General features: G+C 42.1%; 1 protein-coding gene across 14 annotated transcripts in view; it reads left to right on the top strand.

Moving 5' to 3' along the window:
- The window catches only part of SYNE2 (spectrin repeat containing nuclear envelope protein 2), a 392,481-nt gene that overhangs the window by 285,661 nt on the left and 87,675 nt on the right, over positions 1 to 19,145 (top strand). For all 14 annotated transcript variants that reach the window (XM_030929921.1, XM_030929916.1, XM_030929913.1 and 11 more), the window contains 10 exons: positions 1,555 to 1,686; positions 2,802 to 2,954; positions 3,073 to 3,282; positions 5,277 to 5,378; positions 6,611 to 6,730; positions 6,877 to 7,077; positions 9,446 to 9,619; positions 11,268 to 11,399; positions 15,300 to 15,496; positions 17,624 to 17,756. In XM_030929921.1, the coding sequence (XP_030785781.1) occupies positions 1,555 to 1,686; positions 2,802 to 2,954; positions 3,073 to 3,282; positions 5,277 to 5,378; positions 6,611 to 6,730; positions 6,877 to 7,077; positions 9,446 to 9,619; positions 11,268 to 11,399; positions 15,300 to 15,496; positions 17,624 to 17,756 (1,554 nt within the window). The remainder of the gene's footprint in view (positions 1 to 1,554; positions 1,687 to 2,801; positions 2,955 to 3,072; positions 3,283 to 5,276; positions 5,379 to 6,610; positions 6,731 to 6,876; positions 7,078 to 9,445; positions 9,620 to 11,267; positions 11,400 to 15,299; positions 15,497 to 17,623; positions 17,757 to 19,145) is intronic.

The raw sequence follows: 19,145 nt of genomic DNA, 5'->3' as shown, positions 1-19,145 counted from the left end.
AATCAAACTCATCAGTTGGCCTTTAGCCTTGGTTTCTCCATATTACACTGTAACGTGTACATAGGTCTCTTGCAAAGAACTCCACTCATTGTTAGTTCTTTCCCCAAGCAGAGTCATCTACCACCTCACCCTGTTTCATTTTATTTGTTAGTTTTCCAATTTGAGGAAGAAGCTAACTCTGAATCATTCAGCCTTCTGAAATCACAGCTCATTTTCAGTACTTATTTAACTTTTCAATAACAAATAAAGATGCAAATCCATCCCTTAGAAGAGACTTGAATTCTATTCTAACAGTTGGCTGTGTCCAAAGTAAACTGGTAAATAAACAGCTAACCCTGTAGCATGAATGTTGTTATTACTAAACTGAAAGATTAATGGTTTCACACACACACACACACCACCTTTTTTTGTTTTTGTTTTTGTTTTTAAGAGACAGAGTCTCAGCCGGGTGCAGTGGATCACCTGAGGTCAGGAGTTCGAGACCAGCCTGGTCAACATGGTGAAACCCTGTCTCTACTAAAAATATAAAAATTAGCCAGCCGTGGTGGTGGGCGCCTGTAATCTCAGCTACTTGGGAGGTTGAGGCAGGAAAATTGCTGGAACTCGGGTGGCAGAGGTTGCAGTGAGCCGAGATTGCGCCATTGCATTCCAACCCTGGCAACAACAGCGAGACTCTGTCTCAAAGAAAAAAGAAACAAGTTCTCGCTGTTACCCAGGGTGGAGTGCAGTGGCATGACCAAAACTCATTGTAACTTTGAACTCCTGGGCTCAAATGATCCCCCTGCCTCAGCCTTCCAAGTGACTAGGACTACCGGTGTGCAGCACCATGACCAGCCACTTAAAAATTTTTTTTATAATTTTTTTTTTGGTAGAGAAAGGTCTTGTTATATTGTATAGGCTGGTCTTGAACTCCATTGAACTCCTGGCCTCAAGGGATCCTTCCACCTCTATTTCCCAAAGTACTGGGATTATAGGCATAAGCCACTGAGCCTGGCCTTTCCTCTCATTTTGATATCTAAATGAACCCTCAAGTATCTAAATATAACTAGTCATGACTTTTCAAAGCTGTCCAAAATATTAAAACTTGATTTAATTATTTTTTCTTATAAATGACAAGACAGACAAAAATGCTCACCAAGAAAATGACTCAGAAGACAGCAGGCAAAGGCATCTTTTTCTGTTTAAATTATCAGCAGGCTGGACATGGTGGCTCACGCCTGTAATCCCAGCACTCTGGGAGGCTGAGGCAGGTGGATCACCTGAGGTCACGAGTTCGAGAATAGCCTGGCTGACATAGCAAAGCCCTGTCGCCTACTAAAAATATGAAAGTCAGCCGGGCGTGGTGGCAGGTCCCTATTATCCCAGCTACTCAGGAGGCTGAGGTAGGAGAATCGCTTGAACATGGGAGACAGAGGTTGCAGTGAGTTGAGATCATGCCACTGCACTCCAGCCTGGGTGACAGAGCAAGACTCCATCTCGAAAATAAAAAAATTAATTAATTAACATCAGCAGGGTCTAAAACTGTCACTAATAGGGTTTCCCTTTGTCAAATAGGTTCCCACAAATATGGGTGTTCTACCCAGTGTGAGTATGTATAACTTTAGATACCCAACAACTGAAGAACTGAAAACCTACACCACCCAACTTGAAGACCTGCGCCAAGAAGCAAGTAACCTTCAGACACAGGTAGAAGCTGCACACAATGTATTTTCCTCATTGCAGTAATATAAACAGAGAAAGGAGATACCATCATTGTGACTTGGTCATAATTGTCGTCACAGAACAAATCATAGAACACACAATGGAATGGGTCCTAGGATTGCAAATAGAATTGGTCTTGCTTGCGAACTCTAATAAATTTTGTAGTGGTTTCCTAGGGACTGTGTGCAAAGGATTCTGAGTCCAAGATCAGCAGGAAAGAGGATCATGATTGATGAGTTCTGTCTGCAGTGGTGATCTGGGATTGGAAGGGTGACGGAGGAGAGTAGGGAGGGAGTATAGGCATGGTTTTCAACGCTGAGCAGACTTAACACTGAGGTAATGCTTGCTAGGTTATGTGCGGTGTCCATCAGAGAAGACAGTAGGAGATGGCCCAAGCTGGAGTGCTGACTAGCTATGGCATGCCCCTAAACTACTTGTAACTGTTCAAGAATTCAGGGTAGCTGTGGGTAAAGTAAAAGAGGTGACCCTAGCAGCTTATGCTAAAACAGATCTGTGGCTCCCAAACTCACCAGGCCCAATGCACGACACTGGGGACGTGCTTGGAGTCATACACCTAAGCCTTGATTCTCACAATCGGCTCGTAAATGACATTTTCCCCTTCCTCTGCAGGCTGTTCCTGTCTTTAAGACACTGTACCCACTCTTTGTAATCAACCACTTCAGGCTTCTCTTTTTTGACTTCTTTTTCTTCTCCAGGCTATACTTGATTTCATTAACCGCTTTCTCCTACATTGGAATGTGGAGGGTGGGAAACAGTGGTAAAGGAGACAGTGTAATTTATCTGGGACCACACTTTCACCTGGATCACCCTGCTAAGGGATCCTTCATCTTATGACCTTTTAGTCCCATTCAGTACTCAAATAACTACCTAACGTTGAGCTTCTTAAACTCGTTTTTCTCCAAGTTTAACATTGTGAGTTTATTTATTTGTTCTGCTACCTAGTTCACAAAGTGTTTGAAGCAACTTATTACAAAAGAAGCATAACATAAATCGTAAACTATAATGGAAACTAGGCAAAATATAGGTCTAGGAAGGCAAAGGTATCCTGATTTTCTTTTTCTTTTTTCCTCTTGATTCAGGAAAATATGACAGAAGAAGCATATATCCATTTGGATAAAAAATTGTTTGAACTATTCCTGACCCTTAGTCAGTGCCTCAGCAGTGTGGAGGAGATGCTGGAGATGCCCAGGCTTTACACGGAGTATGGTTCTGGCCGGCAGGTGCACTGCGAGGTAGGGCACTTCTCACGAATCCATGTGTTGGCCATTACAGCAGCCCCGTGAGTTAAGCCTGAGTGGAAGCCTCTTGAAGTCAGAGCTCATTCATTGTCTTCCTTCCTCTCCACTTCAGACACTGGCTCTTGAGTTGAAGAAACTTTATTTAGCACTGAGTGACAAGAAGGGTGATCTTTTGAAAGCCATAACTTGGCCTGGCAAGAACACCAACTTGCTCCTTGAATGTTTTGACAACCTTCAAGTCTGCCTGGAGCACACTCAGGCTGCAGCTGTCTATAGAAGCAAGGCCCTAAAAGCTGGCCTTGATTACAACCGCAGTTACCAGGTATGGTTCCGCGCACACAGCCTATGTTAGCACTGGTTTAAGTTACAGCATGGACCCCTAATGCCTATTTATTCCTATCCCTGGTGACATTTGTTAATAAGAATTACTAAGGGAAATGATGAGACTCTTCTGTTTGTTGCTCATGGTTGGAGATCATTTGAAATTGAAGCCCTGGCTGGGTGCAGTGGCTCATGCCTGTAATCCTAGCACTTTGGGAGAGACCGAGGCAGGCAGATCACCTGAGGTCCGGAGATTGAGACCATCCTGGCCAACATGGTGAAACCTCGTCTCTATTAAAAATACAAAAATTAGCCGGGCATGGTGGTGTGTGCCTGTAATCCCAGATACTTGGGAGGCTGAGGCAGGAGAATTGCTTGAACCTGAGAGGCAGAGGTTGCAGTGAGCTGAGATCACGCCACTGCACTCCAGCCTGGGCAGCAGAGCGAGACTCCATCTCAAGAAAACAGAAAGTGAAGCCCTTTCTGAAGTCTTGACTGAGCGCAGTGACTCATGCCTGTAATCCCAGCACTTGGGAGGCCTAGGTAGGTGGATTGCTTGAGCCCAGGATTTCGAGACCAGCTTCGGCATCATAGATCCCATCTCAAAAAAAGAAAAAAGTAAAAAAAAAAGATAAAAATAGAGTCTTGAGTATGAATTTGTTGGGATGAGCTAACATAATGTTTAATTTCTTGTATTACATTTAGCCATTTAACAATTAAAATGGGGGGGGTGGCATTTGTATTTGTTTTTCTAGGCTAGAGGGAGCCATTAACGCTTTTGAGGTAAGGAATGACAATCCGTGTATGTTTCAGGTAGATTCCTCCAGCAGTTGTCTAAAGTGAATTGGAGAGGGAGAGACTCCAGGCAGGTAGAAGAGTTAGGAAGCTACTAAAATTATCTAATGAAAACGAAATGAAACCCAATACTATTTATGAATGAGGCTTGCCCATAAAAATCAAGCCTGAATCTGACCAAGCTTCTAGAATCCAAGTAAAACAGACACAAGAAAAGAAGAACAGGTTAAACAGCACACTGGGAGTGTAGTGTGCCAAATCCAGCCTGTGGGAAACTGTACTGAACAAATGACCCATTTTTTCACACACACACATTCAAGAAACAAAAAAGAAAGGTGGTCAGGGATTCTGCAGATTCAGAGAGATCTAAGATGTACTTATCCATCATGACATATGCACCTCATTTGGATCCTCATTGAAATAAATCAGAAAGAAAAATTATAGGCAATTAAGGATCTGTGAATCCTATCTGGGTGGTTAAATCATACTAAGGAATTGTTATTGATGGCGGGGAGGAGTATATTGGAGTATTTTTTTTTTTTTTTTTTTTTTTTTTTAGACGGAGTCTGGCTCGGTCGCCCAGGCTGGAGTGCAGTGGCCGGCTCTCAGCTCACTGCAAGCTCCGCCTCCCAGGTTCACGCCATTCTCCTGCCTCCGCCTCCCAAGTAGCTGGGACTACAGGCGCCCGCCTCATCGCCCGGCTAGTTTTTTGTATTTAGTAGAGACGGGGTTTCACCGTATTAGCCAGGATGGTCTCGATCTCCTGACCTCGTGATCCGCCCGTCTCGGCCTCCCAAAGTGCTGGGATTACAGGCTTGAGCCACCGCGCCCGGCCTATTGGAGTATTTTTAAAGAGAAGGATGGGATCTTTATCTTTTAGAAACATATACTGAAACATATACTGAAACATATACTGAAACATATACTGATCAAATGACTTGAGACCTGGGATTTGCTTCCAAATAGCCTGAAGGAAAGGAGATTAGGTACAGTTGAGAGCTGGAGGGAGGATGTAGAGGGAAGAAGGTCAGCCATGAATCAATAATTGTTGAAGTTTAATGATGATACAATGGGGATTTCTCTATTTTTGTATTTGTTTGAAATTTCTAATGTCACAAAAATTATAAAAACCAACTAAATATAAAAAAAGATAATGAAGACCTAAATGAGATTGCTCAGTTTCCTGCATTTATCTTACAGAATGAAATAAAGAGATTATATGATCAGCTCATTAAGAGTAAGACATCTTTACAACAGTCTTTGAATGAAATCAGTGGCCAGAGTGTTGCTGAACAGCTTCAGGTAATCAAGTCAAAATAATCCAGACTGACTGAACTTTGAACCACAGAGCTTTGCGTTTAAGCCGTGCTTCTGAGCTATTTTCCTTTGTGAGCAGCAGCAAGACTTAAGTACATAAATAAAAAGTGAAAACTATTTATGTTGACCTTTTAAAAACATCTCTTAATTTTCTGAAGCTCGATGTATTAAAACAACGGGAGACCATTTTCACTTATCAACCATGACAAAATGTGTATGTCCACTGTTGGTAAGCATATTGGTAAATGAGACCCTCGTCCTCTTGCCAGGGGAGTCCTGGGGATCCTTTGTCTGTATATCAGAATTTTAAACATAAATACTCTCTCTTCCAGCAGTCATTTGACTTCATTTATTTAGCAAATATTAATTGAGGATCCACTATGTTCAGGCACTGTTTGAGGTGCTGAACTTGTACTCCTCCTAAGGATATAAGATAAGTGCATAGAGATAAATATTTTGGCCAGGTGTGGTGGCTCACGCCTATAATCCCAGCACCTTGGGAGTCTGAGGCAGGTGGATCACTTGAAGCCAGGAGTTCGAGACCAGCGTGGCCAACATGGTGAACCCTGTCTCTATTAAAAATACAAAAATTAGCCAGGTGCAGTGGCACACGGCTGTAGTCCCAGCTACTCTGGAGGCTGAGGTGTGATCATTGCTTAAGTCTGGGAGGCAGAGGTTGCAGTGAACTGAACTGAGATTGTGCCACTGCACTCCAGCTTGGGTGACAGAGCCAGACCTTTGTCTCTAAACAAATAAATAAATAAATAAGCCATAAATATTTAAGGATGGACCCAGCAGCTCCGCTTGAATTAAAAACTGTGAATAACCTAAAAGTCCATTGAGAGCTGACTGATACAAAAGCAGGGTACACCCTTAACAATAGCATGCTGTGTGTGTGTTTCAAAGGAGCTAGATATGTGTATACTGATGTGAAGAGATGCTGAAGAGCTGGTGAGTGAGGAATGCTAGCCACAGGACAGAGTGCTGTGGTGCAGTTCATTGAGTTTAAGGATATGCGCGTATACCCCTCCTGGTATGGAGCATGTTAGGAACTGGGGACCTCTGGGAAGATTGTTAAGGAGAGGTGAGGGAGCAGGAACTGGGCTTTTCGTTTTTCCCTTCATCCCTTTCTGTACTGTTTAATTCTTTTTAGATGACTATGTGTACTTCTCTGACGTATTGAAGGGTTTTCTTTTCTTGTATTGTCTCTCACTTAGAAAGCAGATGGATATACAGTGGAGCTGGAGAACGCTGAGAGCCGAGTGGTCAAACTACGAGATGAAGGGGAGAGGCTTTATTTACCTTACGTTTTACTCCAGGAGGTTTACAAATTAGAGGTATGCCTGAGCAGAAAACGTTGACTCAGCACTGTGATTGTGAGGAGTCAGATTCTTTTCTTTCACCAACAGAGTTTAGATTTGTCTTTCAGTTATTGCCTCGGTTGGATGAAAATGCATTTGTGCACCTGCTCTTCTCTTTTCAGGATGTACTTGACAGTATGTGGGGAATGCTAAGAGCCAGGTACACAGAACTCGGCAGCCCTTTTATCACTGAGAGCCAGCAAGATGCTTTGTTGCAAGGCATGGTAGAACTGGTGAAGATTGGGAAGGAAAAGCTTGCTCATGACCACTTAAAACAAACCAAAAGTAAAGTGGTGTTACAGGCTCAACTAGAAAATCATAAGGTGAGACAGACACATGGGTCGGATGTCCCCTTCATAGACTAAAATCTTAAGGTATTTCTGAATGTGAACAGAAAGGATCCATTTTTCTTCTTTGTTGAAATTTAAGCTATTCATCCTTCTAATAAACATCTATTAGAATGCTTAATGTGTACCAGGAACCCTGGTACATGCTGGGAATTTGGGCTATGAGTAAAAACAGACACAGTTCCTTATATTCATGGAGCTTTCACCTGATTGAGAAGATAGACATTTATCAACAAGTCTTCAAACAAATTAAATTGAGGATACACTCTACGAGAGCATTTAATAGCAGAAGGTGACTTAGGAAAGTTAGAAAAGGCTTTCCTGGCCTTGCACAGTGGCTTATGCCTGTAATCCCAGAACTTTGGGAGGCCAAGGCGGGTGGATCACCTGAGATCAAGAGTTCGAGACCAGCCTGACCAAAATGGTGAAACCCCGTCTCTACCAAAAATACAAAAATTAGCTGGGCATGGTGGCAGGTGCCTGTAATCCCAGCTACTCAGGAGGCTGAGGCAGGAGAATCACTTGAACTCAGGAGGCAGAGGTTGCAGTGAGCTGAGATCACGCCCCTGCACTGCAGCCTGGGCGACACAGAAAAAAAAAAAAAAAAAGAAGAAGAAGAAGAAAAGACTTTCCTGAGAACTAGAATCAAAAGGAAGGTGTATTCTTTTTTTTTTTTTTTTTTTTTTTTTTTTTTTTTTTTTTGAGACGGAGTCTCACTCTGTCGCCCAGGCTGGAGTGCAGTGGCCGGATCTCAGCTCACTGCAAGCTCCGCCTCCCGGGTTCACGCCATTCTCCTGCCTCAGCCTCCCGAGTAGCTGGGACTACAGGCGCCCGCCACCTCGCCCGGCTAGTTTTTTGTATTTTTTAGTAGAGACGGGGTTTCACAGTGTTAGCCAGGATGGTCTCGATCTCCTGACCTCGTGATCCGCCCGTCTCGGCCTCCCAAAGTGCTGGGATTACAGGCTTGAGCCACCGCGCCCGGCCTGGAAGGTGTATTCTTATGTAGTATAAGACTATAATAAATCTTTTCATTTTCAAAATTCATTTCATTAAACAAAAACCTCTTGATCACCAGCTAAAGATAAAGAGTAATCTAGGTGCTGGTAATTAAAAATGTGTAAGACAGTTCCTACCTGAGGTAAGCTTACGGTCTAGCATTTGGAAGGTAGAGCTTAGTCTAAGAAAAGATGAAAGGTAAATATTGTATGAAGGATGGAGGGAAGAGGAGAAAATAATATTGATTATCTACAGTGTGTCAGGCCCCTTGCTAGATGCTTTTGTAAACGTCTCTATGTATATGTCATTTTCAAGGCTTAGGAGAAGGGATTCACATAATTAACAGAGGGGTCCCTACAGACAACTGGAGGAGGCAGTAAATGGAGAAGAACCAGGTGAAATAAAGCCTTCCTCTTGAAAAGTTCTTGAAGTTCAAATACAAATACAGGAAGCTTTATGTCCAGGATTCCTATAAATCAGCAAATCTCCTTTATTTAGTCATTTTCTTGAGTCGAAGTTAGTGCCAAGGTTAAGGCGCCCTGTCTTTTGAATATGTGGGCTGCTTGAGTTTGCACGTCTGTCCATCCAACTTGTCTTGAAATTCATCAGCCACAGTGGCATCTGTTTTTTGGTTTTTTTGTTTGTTTGTTTTTGTTTTTTTAAGAGACAGGGTCTCTGTTTTCCAGGCTGAAGTGCAGTGGTGTAATCATAGCCCATTGTAGCCTCAAAATCCTGGTCTCAAACAATCCTCTCACCTCAGCCTCCTGAGTAGCTGGGACTATAGATGTGTGCCACCTCACCTAGCCGGCATCTATCTTTTTGTAGCATTTAGACTCAAAGCAACTGATTTAGAAAGCTCTATCTGGAAATTGAAATTGACAAAAATGTTTGCCATTTAACATGGATTATTTAGTGGAAAATAACACTTAAGAATAATACTTCTTTATAATTCATTGAAGTTCCACTAGTGTTCAAAGACTAAGAGATTTTTTTTTTTTTTTTTTTTTTTTGAGAGGGAGTCTCGCTCTGTCGCCCAGGCTGGAGTGCAGTGGCAGTGGCATGATCTCGGCTCACTGCAACCTCCGCCTCCTGGGTTCAGATGATTCTCCTGCCTCAGTCTCTCAAATGACTGGGATGACGGGCATTCACCACCATGCCCAGCTAATTTTTGTATTACTGGTAGAGATGGGGTTTCGCCATGCTGGCCAGGCTGGTCAATTTGACTCTACATGGATGTCCTGGGATTTTGGATTTAAAACAAAAATAACTGGATATAAAGTTGAAGTGACTTGGTTTTTAAGATTTTCACAATTTCAAAATAAATATTAAAACTTTCTCCATCTCATAGATTTTTTTCCAGAAGCTTGTTGCTGACATGTTGTTGATCCAAGCATACTCTGCCAAAGTATTTCCTTCTTTATTGCAAAAGAGAGAGACATTTTGGGCAGAACAAGTAACAGAAGTTAAAATACTAGAAGAAAAGTCACGCCAACGTGGTATGAAGCTACAGAGTTTGTTGCAGGTATTGGGTTATGTATACGTTGTACTGAAGCTGGGAATTCCTGGTTTTCCATCACCACCCCAGGTGTTGAGAAGAAGTATCTAATTATCATTAAGCTATAGTTAAATGGAAGCCTGACAGTGAGGAATGTGGAATGTGGACCCCTGCTCAGGTTCTGAGGCCACTCCCTGAAGGAAAGGTTGGCTGGGATTTCTCATACATAGATTTGGAATGGTACTGCGTCTCTCTGCCTTTAGGTTCATGTATGAATAGGCAAAATGATAAGCACTTTGAGACCTTGAATGAGATCATTTGGGTGAAACAGTTACTGGTTTAGAAACTGTACTTCTTCAAGAGAACAGGCCCAGATGTTCTAAAATGGGTAATGGCAATCTTGTCTAAATTCAAAGAAAAAAATAAGCATGCATAAAGCTCCTTCTCAGTTTTGAGGCATTCCCCTCACAGCGTTTCATAGCTAATGTTAGTATTTAAAGGAAATAAAGAAAAAAGGAAGGAGGCTGGGCACGGTGGCTCACACCTGTAATCCCAGCACTTTGGGAGGCCAAGGGGGGCGGATCACGAGGTCAGGAGATTGAGACCATCCTGGCGAACACGGTGAAACCCTGTCTGTACTAAAAATACAAAAAATTAGCCGGGCATGGTGGTGGGCACCTGTAGTCCCAGCCACTCAGGAGGCTGAGGGAGGAGAATGGCATGAACCCGGGAGGCGGAGCTGGCAGTGGGCTGAGATTGTGCCACTACTCCAGCGTGGGTGACAGCGTGGGTGACAGAGTGAGACTCCGTCTCAAAAAAAAAAAAAAAAAGAAGGAAGGAAATGTTTAACTTGATAATGTAATATGGTGTTATTTTTTGCTAACAAAATTTATTTTCTAGTTAGTGTGTCAAGTTGATATTTCTAATATGTCATGGTATTTTTTTAAAAAGACTCAACGGACCCAGTGAGCATTCTATAAAAGCTCAGTGAGCCACTATGTGAATAGATATGGAATTGAGTGAGGTGGTTATTTTTCTAACAGATGATGTTTGGAGTCAGTAACTCAGCTCCGTGGTGTGTTGGGATCCTAAGGGTGGGCGTCTGTGAAAACGGGGCAAGCTAAAAGATGACAAGACTAGGGCTAAGGCAGTTGTCCTCCCCTGATGAAGTGTAAGCCTGTACTCCTCAGAGACACCCTGAGCAGACCTATGCTTCAAGTGGCATGGGGGTTTGGTGGGCGTGGGCTTGGGCTTTGAGACCAAGAGCAGCCTAATAAGAGCTTCTGCTGAATCAAGGTCTAAAATTTAGCTCTTTCCCTTTCCTAGTAAGAGAAAGGCTCTCTTGTGGCTCTGAGGTCTCTACAGAGTTGCTAAGAGTGTCACTTTAACTTCATTGTATTACTCCTTTAGTCATGTTACCCAGTTTGACAAGACAAGCCTAAAACACTAAATGCCAACTGAGATTCTTTTTAAACCTTATCCTCAAAGGCAATGGAATTCTTTTCCATTCGATGTTGAGTGCTTAGCAGAGTGGGTTACGTCTCTGACACACCTGGAATCTGTGCTTTAATTTTGTGTAGTCTTGGTGTTCATTTTTGTTTGGTGATGAATTGTGTTGTTATCTGGAACCAATCTAGTAAAGGCTTCCACTGATTTTATGTCCTTGATTCTCTAGAAATGGGAAGAATTTGATGAAAACTATGCATCTCTTGAAAAGGACCTGGAAATTCTTATATCTACATTGCCCTCTGTGAGTTTGGTGGAAGAGACAGAGGAAAGATTAGTGGAAAGGATTTCGTTTTACCAGGTATTTTTCTTCCATTTAAGTTATCAAAGGCATGTCCATAGCACTTTGTGTTTTACATTTGTTTTGACTAAGTGGCTTGATTTTGAAGGTTTGAATTGAAACAAAACGTTCATCGTATAGCTCACTGTTGAATGTATTCAGGGAGACTGCAGATTTGAATGTGAACTCCTCGGCATAACCACAAGTCTGGCATGGGGGAGAGGACCTTCTCTGAGTCGTGGCTCCATCACTTATTACTTCTGTGACCTTGCTGTCCCTAAGCCTCAGTTTTTTAATCTGTGGAACGTAGATAATCGAGCCGATTCCACCTGTCTCTGGAAGTGAATGCCAATGAGCTACTAGTATGGAAATGAGCTGAAGAATGGAAAGAACTTTGTCACCTTCAGCCTCTAAACATATATTTAGTTTTATTCCTACAGTGAAGTCCTGAGTAGGTGTAGCCCACGAGACAGACAATAATCTTACCTGCCACCAGCATTATAAAAACATCCCAGGCCGGGTGCAGTGGCGCACACCTGTAATCCCAGCACTTTGGGAGGCTGAAGCGGGTGGATTGCCTGAGCTCAGGAGTTTGAGACCAGCCTGGGCAAAATGGTGAAATGCTGTCACTACTGAAATACAAAAATAATAATAATAAATAAATAAATAAAAATAAAAATAAATTAGCTGGGTGTGGCAGTGTGTGCCTGTAATCCCAGTTTCTTGGGAGGCTGAGGTAAGAGAATTGCTTAAACCCGGGAGGTGGAGGTTGCAGTGAGCCAAAATCACGCCATTGCACTCCAGCCTGGGCGACAGAGCGAGACTCCATCTCAAAACAAACAAAAAAAGACCCTCAAACGTTTAAACTTTTTGTGTGTAACTTTTTGTATTGTTGTCATGAGTCTCTGTGTCTCTAATTTTGGTGCCAAAGAAAAGATAAAACCTTAAAATGGTTTTCAAGTGGCATTGAGAACATGACTAACAAGATAAAAACAGGTTTTAAGTCTTCTCACCAGGAACTTAAAATTCCTAGTTTTAACTTTAGAGTATATGCCGTCAGAATCTGAGTTGTGTGGCTAGAGGCAGTTATCAAATATCAACTTTAAAACTTCAAAAGCACATTTATCGCCTGAATGAACTAGGTGGAAAATGAAAGCAGGAAATACTTCCAGGGCTCTCTCTTCCATGGAGATATTTTAGCCTCTATAAGGAACATTTTCCCAGAGGCTGGGACACTGTATTTATACTCCCTAGATGTCTGGAAAGCTACAGTTGGTCTCATTGCCACCTTATTAATTATATTGAGCCTAACTCTAAGGTAAATCTGGGTCCTCTGGGGTGGGTGGGAGTGGGGGTGATGGGAGTACTGTTTAGCTCTTTGTTAGTCTAGGGATACGGAAGGTAGCATCTAAACAGCTGAAAGAATACAGTTGAGAACAGTATTTTAAGGCTTATTATTTTAAGCAACAGTCTAATATTAGCCAAAGTAATATGAGTATGATTGTTTTCTCCAAAAGTGACCATAAATATTAAAAAGAAAAAAATTGTTCTAAGATTTTAAATAAATTTGCCAGACTAAAGAAGACATATCTCATAAAGCCCATCTCACATATGGACTTCATAGGCTGTTCTCAGTTCAGAGTCAAGGAAAGGTTTGTGTGAGTCTGACAGATGTCATCATCTTGATCAGCCGTCGTCTGTGGGGCGTGGAACCTAGGGGTCAGTTGTGTGGCCTTTGAAGTCGAACAAACCTGTGTTCAAATGCTGGTTCGGCCTAGTTACTCGTGCACAGACTGTCTCCATGCATATAATCAGTGAATTAGGCTGGGCATGGTGGCTCACGCCTGTAATCCTAGCACATTAGGGGGCTGAGGTGGGCGGATAACCTGAGGTCAGGAGACCAGCCTGGCCAATATGGTAAAACCCCATCTCTACTAAAAATACAAGAATTAGCTGGGCATGGTGGCACGTGCCTATAATCCCAGCTACTCAGGAGGCTTAGGCAGGAGAATCGCTGGAACCCAGGAGGCGGAGGCTGCAGTGAGCCGAGATCAAGCCACTGCACTACAGCCTGGGTGACAGAGCGAGACTTCATCTCAAAAAAAACAAAAAGGGGGGAGGGGTGAATTAAGACTTTTCAGAGATGTTTTAAAGATGAAGAATCTAGCATTTCACTTAGAAAATTAAACTGATTCTTTTTTCTTTTAATACGGATGTTTGATATTTCATTCTAGCCCACACAGGCTGAGACACGGGGAGGGGATTACAAATGGGAGTGGTGGAAAGGGCCATGGAAGTGGAATTTTTTGGTAATTTTTTAAAAGGCTTAACTTAATTTGAAAATAGCAAACCTTCTGTTTTGATAATAATGTATTTTTTAAGATTAAGCAGGTGTCAGGATAAATGGCATTAGATGAATCCAGCTGTGTTAGGTAATTACCTTTAGATAGACTTCAGATAATTTCATTTTTCTTTCCATGGAGTTGGATTAATGATATGCTATTTTAATTTATTTTTCTAAAGTTTTCTTCCTTTCTGTCTACTGAATCTTTATATTCAGTAGAAGACTCTGGAAATGAATTTTCTGCCTAGTATTTGCATCTCATGGATAATAGAGAAATACTATTTTATTTATCCTCTTCTTATCTAAGTCACCATCTGAAGTGCTTCTGGGGGCAGAACAGAAATAAGGAACACCTGGTGGCTCTGCAATCAGAGGGGTGGTGGGGACTGAGCTGAGGAAAAAAGGGAGTAGGCTCTCCTAGAGCTGGCAGCTGCTGCTCAGTTATGGCCACCCTTTGCCACATGAGATGCAGACCAACAATTGCTAGGTCTTCCAGTTTTCCCAGAGACACTGGCAATCCTGATTATTATGTAAGATTTCCTGGTTTTTCTTTCTTTTTTTTTTTGAGACAAGAGTCTCACAGTGTCATCCAGGCTGGAGTGCAGTGGCACAATCTCGGCTCACTGCAAGCTCCGCCTCCTGGGTTCACACCATTCTCCTGCCTCAGCCTCTGAGTAGCTGGGACTACAGGCACCTGCCATCACGCCCGGCTAATTTTTTGTATTTTTAGTAGAGACAGGGTTTCACTGTGTTAGCCAGGATGGTCTCAATCTCCTGACCTCGTGATCTACCCCCGTCAGCCTCCCAAAGTGCTGGGATTACAGGTGTGAGCCACCGCGCCTGGCCTAGATTTCCTGATTTTTCAAACTGATCTTAAGGTCACACAAAACCTGTCTGTGAGCCCAGCGTGGCCTAAAGAGTGCCAGCTTGGTTTTTGTTTGTATGCAATAAGTCTATAAAGTTGATTTGGTTTATCTTTTGGGTTTTTTTTTTTTTTTTTTTTTTTTTGAGACAGTCTCGCTCTGTTGCTCAGGCTGGAGTGCAGTGGCACGATCTCAGCTCACCACAGTCTCCACCTCCTGGGTGGGTTCCAGCAATTCTCCTGCCTCAGCCTCCTGACTAGCTGGGATTACAGGTGCAGGCCACCAAGTCCTGCCTCAGCCTCCCAAGTAACTGGGATTACAGGCATGCGCCGCCACGCCTAGCTAATTTTTTGTATTTTTAATGGAGAGGAGGTTTCACCATGTTGGTCAGGCTGGTCTCAAACTGCTGACCTCAGGTGGTCCACCCACCTCAGCCTCCCAAAGTGCTGGAGTTACAGGCGTGAGCTAGTGCGCCCAGCCAGTAAGTCTACAGAGTTGAATCTGTGCTCTAGAAATGCAAGATTGGACACCTATCATGAAAGGTGACCAATAAACCATTAATCATGCATCTAGTCAGACTATAGTCTTGAAGGTTGGGAAAGTGTTACTGTTTCATCAGTAGACACAAATGTCAGTTTTAAATGCAGTATTTGTGAATAGCTTGCCAGACTTTATTTTCTAAATAATTCATTTTATGACTTTACTTTTTATTAGCAAATAAAAAGAAACATTGGTGGAAAACACGCCCGGCTTTACCAAACTCTGAACGAAGGCAAACAGTTGGTGGCGTCTGTGAGCTGTCCTGAATTAGAGGGCCAGATCGCAAAACTGGAAGAGCAGTGGTTGTCCCTGAACAAGAAAATTGACCATGAGCTCCACAGGCTGCAAGCACTTCTCAAGCATCTGCTCAGGTCTGCCTTTTTGGGGGTAGACTGGCTTCACATTGTTCTGTGGAGAAAGACCTCAGGGATTCTGTAGTCACCTAAATTTTACCTGCAACCCGCCTTATGCTGTTTTCTCTTGGGCAGTCTAAAGCAGTTGGGGCCCTCTTCTGGGCTAAACACGATGTAGAATCTTGATGATTTGCTAGACACAGCATAACATGTAGTCAGTTTGCTGTGATTGTTTTTTCTTTTCTTTTTTGTTTTTAAGGAGGCAGGGTCTTGCCCTGTCACCCAGGCTGGAGTGCATAGAGTGCAGTAGCACAATCATAGCTCACTGCAACCTTGAACTCCAGGGCTCAAGAGATCCTCCTTCCTCAGCCTCCCAAGTTGGTGTGACTACAGGCATAGGCCACCATGCCTGGCTAATTTTTTATAGCTCTATAAAATTTTATACCTCTATAAAATTTTTTGTAGAGATGGAGTCTCACGTTGTTGCCCAGGGTGCTCTCAAGCTCCTGGCCTCAAGCAATCCTCCTGTCTCAGCTTCCCAAAGTGCTAGGATTACAAGTGTGAGCCACTGCACCCAGCTAGTTTACACATTTCTATAGAAGTTAGGAATTATGTTATAAAATATATATAGGTTACCTTTATACCATGATATTGCTCTTTCCTACTCTCTTCCAAATTAAATTAAAAAATTAAATGATTTTAGCTAACAGAGTAGTTTGAAATAGCTCACAACAAAGGAGAATTTGTTGTGCTTAGTTAGTATAATCTTGAACCATGTGAGGAAGGAGGAGAACATGGAACATTTAAACCTCATTCTCATCCCTGCCTCTTAACCTAAGGCAGTTTAAAAGTTACAAGAAGAGCAGAATTTTGTTTGAATATTTTCACTACCTCGGGCAAATATGTTGGGTGTTTAGCCAACAGCAGTTTGTTGTTACACAGCTTATACAAATGCTGTGTGTGTGTGTGTGTGTGACCATATCTGTTAAAATGTGTGATTCTATTACATTCAAAATATTAAAAAGAAAAAAATTGTTCTAAGACTTTTAAATAAATTTGCCAGACTAAAGAAGACATACCTCGTAAAGCCCGTATCACATATGGACTTCATAGGCCATTCTCAGTTCAGAGTCAAGGAAAGGTTTGTGTGATAATAAATAAATAAATAAATAAATAAATTTATTTATTTTTTGAGACAGGGTCTCACTCTGTCGCCCAGGCTGGAGTGCAGTGGCATGATCATGGCTCACTGTAGCCTTGACCTTCTGGGCTCAAGTAATCTTCCCACCTCAGCCTCCCGAGTACCTCAAACTACAGCACATGCCACCACGCCTGGCTAATTTTTGTATATTTTGTAGAGATGGGGTTTTGCCATGTTGCCCAGGCCTGTCTCAAATTCCTGGGCTCAAGCCATCCTCCCACCTTGGTATCCCAAAGTGCTGGTATTACAGGAGTGAGCCACCGTGCCTGGCCTATATTTTTAATATGAATAAATTTATAGAAGATATTTGATGGAATAAAAATCTCTGCCCCTTCATTGGGTATACTTTTGTATAGCTGTAATAAGAAATAAAAAAGAATGCTTTAGACTTCCTAATTGTTTTTTTTTTTTTTTATCTGAGACAGAGTCTTGCTCTGTTGCCCAGGCTAGAGTGCAGTGGTGCAATCTCAGCTCACTGCAACCTCCACCTCCCGGGTTCAAGTGATTCTCCTGCCTCAGCCTCCTGAGTAGCTGGGACTACAGACATGTGCCACCATGCCTGGCTATTTTTTTGTATTTTTTAGTAGAGATGGGGTTTCACCATGTTGGTCAGGCTGGTCTCGAACTCCTGACCTCAGGCAATCCACCTTTCTCAGCCTCCCAAAGTGCTGGGATTACAGGCGTGAGCCACCGCACCCGGCCTGAAATCTTCGTTGTTCTTGCTTAGCTATAATGAAGAGAGTCCTAGAAAATGCCAGGGGCATCAGACTTGGGGCATGGTATAAAACATGATATAATCCTTATTAACGTCACGATATTCTGAATGTTAGGACTAATCAACATAGGAAAACATATAATAAAATAAGAAGACAATTTGCTGGTGATGCATATCATTATCAGAGTATGTTTCTAATCTGCCTTCTCTCTCACTTTACTCCTGTTAGTTATAGCAGAGATTCGGATCAGTTAACCAAGTGGTTGGAATCTTCCCAGCATACTCTGAATTACTGGAAAGAACAGTCCCTCAATGTGTCTCAGGACTTGGATACAATCAGAAGCAACATCGACAATTTTTTTGTAAGTTGTAATAGCCTATTACTGGCCAGACATAAATATCAAGGAAAAAGCATCAGGGTTGATGTGATAATCTTTCGTATTTATTTGTGGATTAGGAATAAGACTTGGGCAAATAGTAGCTGTATTCTTCAAACCTAGAACTGTTTATACTGTTCATTCATTTATAATGATAAAATATATATATATATATATATATTTTTTTTTTTTTTTTTTTTTTTTTTTTTTTTTGAGACGGAGTCTTGCTCTGTCGCCAGGGCTGGAGTGCAGTGGCCGGACCTCAGCTCACTGCAAGCTCCGCCTCCTGGGTTTACGCCATTCTCCTGCCTCAGCCTCCGAAGTAGCTGGGACTACAGGCGCCCGCCACCTCGCCCGGCTAGTTTTTTGTATTTTTAGTAGAGACGGGGTTTCACCATGTTAGCCAGGATGGTCTCGATCTCCTGACCTCGTGATCCACCCGTCTCGGCCTCCCAAAGTGCTGGGATTACAGGCTTGAGCCACCGCGCCCGGCCGATAAAATATATTTTTAATTGACCCTATAAAATATATATAAATTTAAAACTTGCACTGGGTGCAGTGGCTCATGCCTGTAATCCCAGCACTTTGGGAGGCCAAGGTGGGTGAATCAGCTGAGGTCAGGAGCTTGATACCAGCCTGACAAACATGGAGAAACCCCGTCTCTACTAAAAATACAAAATTAGCCGGGCGTGGTGGCACATGCCTGTAGTCCCATCTCCTCGGGAGACTGAGGCAGGAGAATCACTTGAACCTAGGGGTTGGAGGTTGCGGTGAGGCAAGATGGTGCCATTGCACTCCAGCCTGGGCAACAAGAGTGAAACTCAGTCTCTAAAAACTTGCACTGACATAGGTCATGTTTTACAAATACAAAAAATACAAGACCCAAAAACAACTTTATAAGGTTACTAACTTAAAAATGTTTAATGTTAATAAAGGCATAGTTTTAAATTATTGTAAACAAAATTGATATATCTACTAAAAAGCTTTTGTTCCATTGTTTTGAGATGTTTTTTGGAAAAAAATTCAAAAAATATCCCCCAAATTTTGGGGGAAATAAAAAAGTATTACTCGCATAATATAATTATGTAATGATTATTGGTCAATGCACTTATGAAACGTAGTCTTTTCCATTAGACTTTTCTTGGTTTTTTTCCATTTTTCATACTTTGTAGCTGTGGTTACTCACTTTGGTATTAAAATGTAATTTTTTTCAACATACTTGAAAGAATCTCTACATAGGAAAGATTTAAATATTTTAATTACAAACTTATTTCAAGTAATTCATTTAATATGCACTTTTTGTTGGGTTCCATAGTTTATTGTAAAACTTAACCATTTAAATAATGACTTATTTTTAAAAATACTAACCCACTG

The sequence above is a fragment of the Rhinopithecus roxellana genome, chromosome 5 (genome assembly GCF_007565055.1).
Source record: "Rhinopithecus roxellana isolate Shanxi Qingling chromosome 5, ASM756505v1, whole genome shotgun sequence".
Taxonomy (NCBI): Eukaryota; Metazoa; Chordata; class Mammalia; order Primates; family Cercopithecidae; genus Rhinopithecus; species Rhinopithecus roxellana.
This window is presented reverse-complemented; position numbering and strand designations above follow the sequence as displayed.